The sequence below is a fragment of the Diaphorina citri genome, unplaced genomic scaffold (genome assembly GCF_000475195.1).
Source record: "Diaphorina citri unplaced genomic scaffold, Diaci psyllid genome assembly version 1.1 scaffold3564, whole genome shotgun sequence".
Lineage (NCBI taxonomy): Eukaryota > Metazoa > Arthropoda > Insecta > Hemiptera > Psyllidae > Diaphorina > Diaphorina citri.
The window spans coordinates 1-3,033 of record NW_007380964.1 but is presented as its reverse complement, the minus strand read 5'-3'; the positions used below and the strand labels follow the sequence as shown (position 1 = coordinate 3,033).

Sequence of the window (3,033 nt, the reverse complement as noted above, 5' to 3'; positions counted from 1 at the left end):
TCAGCACTTCTACGAGGTAGAAGGGATCCACCGTGTTCACACAGGTGCGAGGTGTGAACACGGGCCAACGCTGAATGGAGGGGTCCGCTGCCTTGCGGGTCTAAAAGCTCCGAGCATACTGTGTTGATGGGCAGAGTGGATTTCATCGGCACTGTCGATTGGCGCAGTATGACCGGAGCGGAAAAGGGCGAGAGAAACCACCAAAGGCTAGGGGAGAGAACCCCAACAGAAAACCTAAGGGAAGGCCACCCCGACAGAAAAACCAATTTTAAAATAATGGAAAAGTCTGTATTTGAAAACATATTACCCCAGGCGGGTAGAGAAGGAAACTTCGAATCCCGTGGCGTGGACTCCACGTCAAGACCCTGTGATTCTGGGGAGGGTCAAAGTGCAGCACCCATACCAGCTAATGCTGGAACTCACGTGGGAGAGGCCTTGGGGCAACCCGAGAACTCACCACCGTCAACCAACCTAGGGACACTGGTAGACTCATCGGCCACACCGACAGAGGCACTAGCATCCCTAGAACCCATTTCAATGGACTTTGAGGATCTGCCTGGCTCTGACGTTGAGAGGCTCCTGATGTCTTCGGGAGAATCTCACTCAGAGCAAGTGGCGGATTCTCTCAAGAAGTTGAAGTTGAGAAAGAAGAAGAAGCAAGTCTCGGGCGCTCAGAGGGCGAAGAGGAAGAAAGCGAGAGAACAGGCGGCAAACACGGCGGACGCTACCAACACCACCTGTCAATCGGCTAATGCGACTGGGAAAGAGGCGCAGGCAGGATCTGAGAAATCAGATCTTGCCAGTACCTCTGGAACGGTTGCTAAGCCGGGGCAGGCAGTTGGAGGCGATACACCGAAAGCCACCAGACTCTCGGGAGCGCAAGCGAGAAAGAGACAACGAGCGAAACTCATCGCTCGGAACATCAACTCGGAACTCCAGCAACAGGGCAGATCTACTCCGGTAAAACGGAGCAGAGCTGAACTAACGCCGGAGACTCCTGAGAAAGACCAGGCTGCTAAGCGATATCGCCAGCAGGCTGCAGGGCCATCATACAGCGGAGCCACATCTGCCGTTAAGATGGCCATCACACACCCCGATCATCCAGAAGTAGAGATTACGGAAGAGCAGTCATTGCTAATCCAGGCCTCTATCATGGACTTGATCGGAGATAATTTGGGTCAAGGACTCATCAAACCAGCCTTCAGTGGAATCCGCCTAGAGGAGGGAGCAGTGATGTTGTACTGCTCAGACGGATACACTGCTGGCTGGATCAACTCCATAACTGGAGATCTGACTCCCTGGGACGGAGCTAGGCTGAAAGCAGTTTCAGCTCAAGAACTGTCCCGAGGAGTCAAGGCAATCTTCACTGCCCCCGACATCTTGAAGAAAAAGACTTCTGAGGATATCCTCCGCAAGGTGGATGGACAAAACGAAGGCCTGAGTACTTCAAAATGGAAAGTCATCAGCGCAGAAGAGCTGGAAAAAGGAAAGAGGATGGTGGTTCGGATAGATCGAGACTCATGGTCAACTATCGAAGCCAGAGGGAGACATATCAACCTCGCCTTCGGTAGAGTGCCCATAACGAGTCTCGAGAGGAAATCCAAGCCCTAGACTCCTACACCCTCTTACACCAACCAGTAGATGACGAACGTGGTACAAATAAACCTACACCACTCCAAGGCAGCAAGTGCCACACTCGCCAAAGTCATCCTGGAAAAACAAATCAAGGTAGCACTCATCCAAGAACCATACGTGGTGAAAGGAAGAGTAGCTGGACTTGGATCTACCCAAGGGACTGTCATTTATGACAGTTCCACGGAAAACCCACGCGCATGTATCTTTGTCAATAAAAACATCCATTGCTTACCATTATGGAACTATACGACAAAGGACATAGCTGCTGTGAGGCTAAAACTTCAAATGAAGGATGAGAGGAAAGACTACATCTTTGCATCGTGCTATCTTCCATTTGAAGAAACTAACCCAATCTCGACGGAGCTCCAATCCCTGATAGACCATGTGGAGAGAGAACGAGTGCAGCATGTTCTTGGCATGGATGCAAACGCACATCACTACGCATGGGGAAGCAGCAACATCAACAATAGAGGTGAGTGTCTACTTAACTTTATATGTAATTATAACCTAGTTATTTTAAATGTAGGTAAAAAACCAACTTTTGTAACTAGGAACAGATCAGAGGTGCTGGATATAACCGTAGCATCTCAGGGAATGATGAGAATCATTCATAACTGGAATGTACCTGATGAAATGATCTCATCATCTGATCATCGGTACATCTTCTTCAGTATAAAGAATGACCCTGGCCCACCCACATCATATCGTAATCCCAGGAAAACTGATTGGGGGCTTTACAGAAGGCTCCTGAAAAGTGAACTGGAGGGCATGAATGTGGGTATAAAGGACAGCAGAGATCTGGATGAGACGGCACTGAGACTTCAAGGTGCCATTCTCAAAACTCTGGATAACAGCTGTCCTGTGGTCAGGAGATCTACCACCAAACAACCTGTTTGGTGGAACAAAAAACTAGACGGTCTTCGCAAGAAGACTCGACGACTCTGGAATAAAGCAAAAAGGAATGGAAATAGGGAAGCCTATTATACATCTCTCACTGCATACAACACAGAGTTAAAAAAAACCAAAAGGAGCTCCTGGAGAAAATTCTGCGAGAACATCGAAAATTTCGATGGAGCCGCGAGACTCCAGAAGCTAATGGCAAGGGACCCTTTCTTTGGAATAGGTAACATGGCCAAACCGGATGGCAGCTACACCACCAATGGTGAAGAAACCCTGGAAGTTCTGCTAAACGCCCATTTCCCTGAACATAGAAGCGCGTCCGCAGGCCCCCCTTCATCAGGCCTAAACGTAGAACTCAGATCGAGGCCTACTGAGGCGGACTGGAGGGAGGCCAAGGCGGTCGTATCTATGGAAAGGATACAGGCGGCAGTACGAACTTTCAAACCATTCAAATCACCAGGGCCAGATGGAATCTATCCAGCATTTCTGCAAGAAGGA

At 49.3% G+C, this 3,033-nt stretch overlaps 1 protein-coding gene across 1 annotated transcript; it reads left to right on the top strand.

Moving 5' to 3' along the window:
• Positions 1-1,641: 1,641 nt before the first annotated feature.
• Positions 1,642-3,023, top strand: LOC108253831 (the record flags this gene model as incomplete). Its single annotated transcript, XM_017448500.1, has 2 exons — positions 1,642-2,107; positions 2,162-3,023. Coding segments are annotated over exons 1-2 (1,328 nt in total), but the record flags the coding sequence as incomplete, so codon positions are not given.
• Between the last annotated feature and the right edge of the window lie 10 nt (positions 3,024-3,033).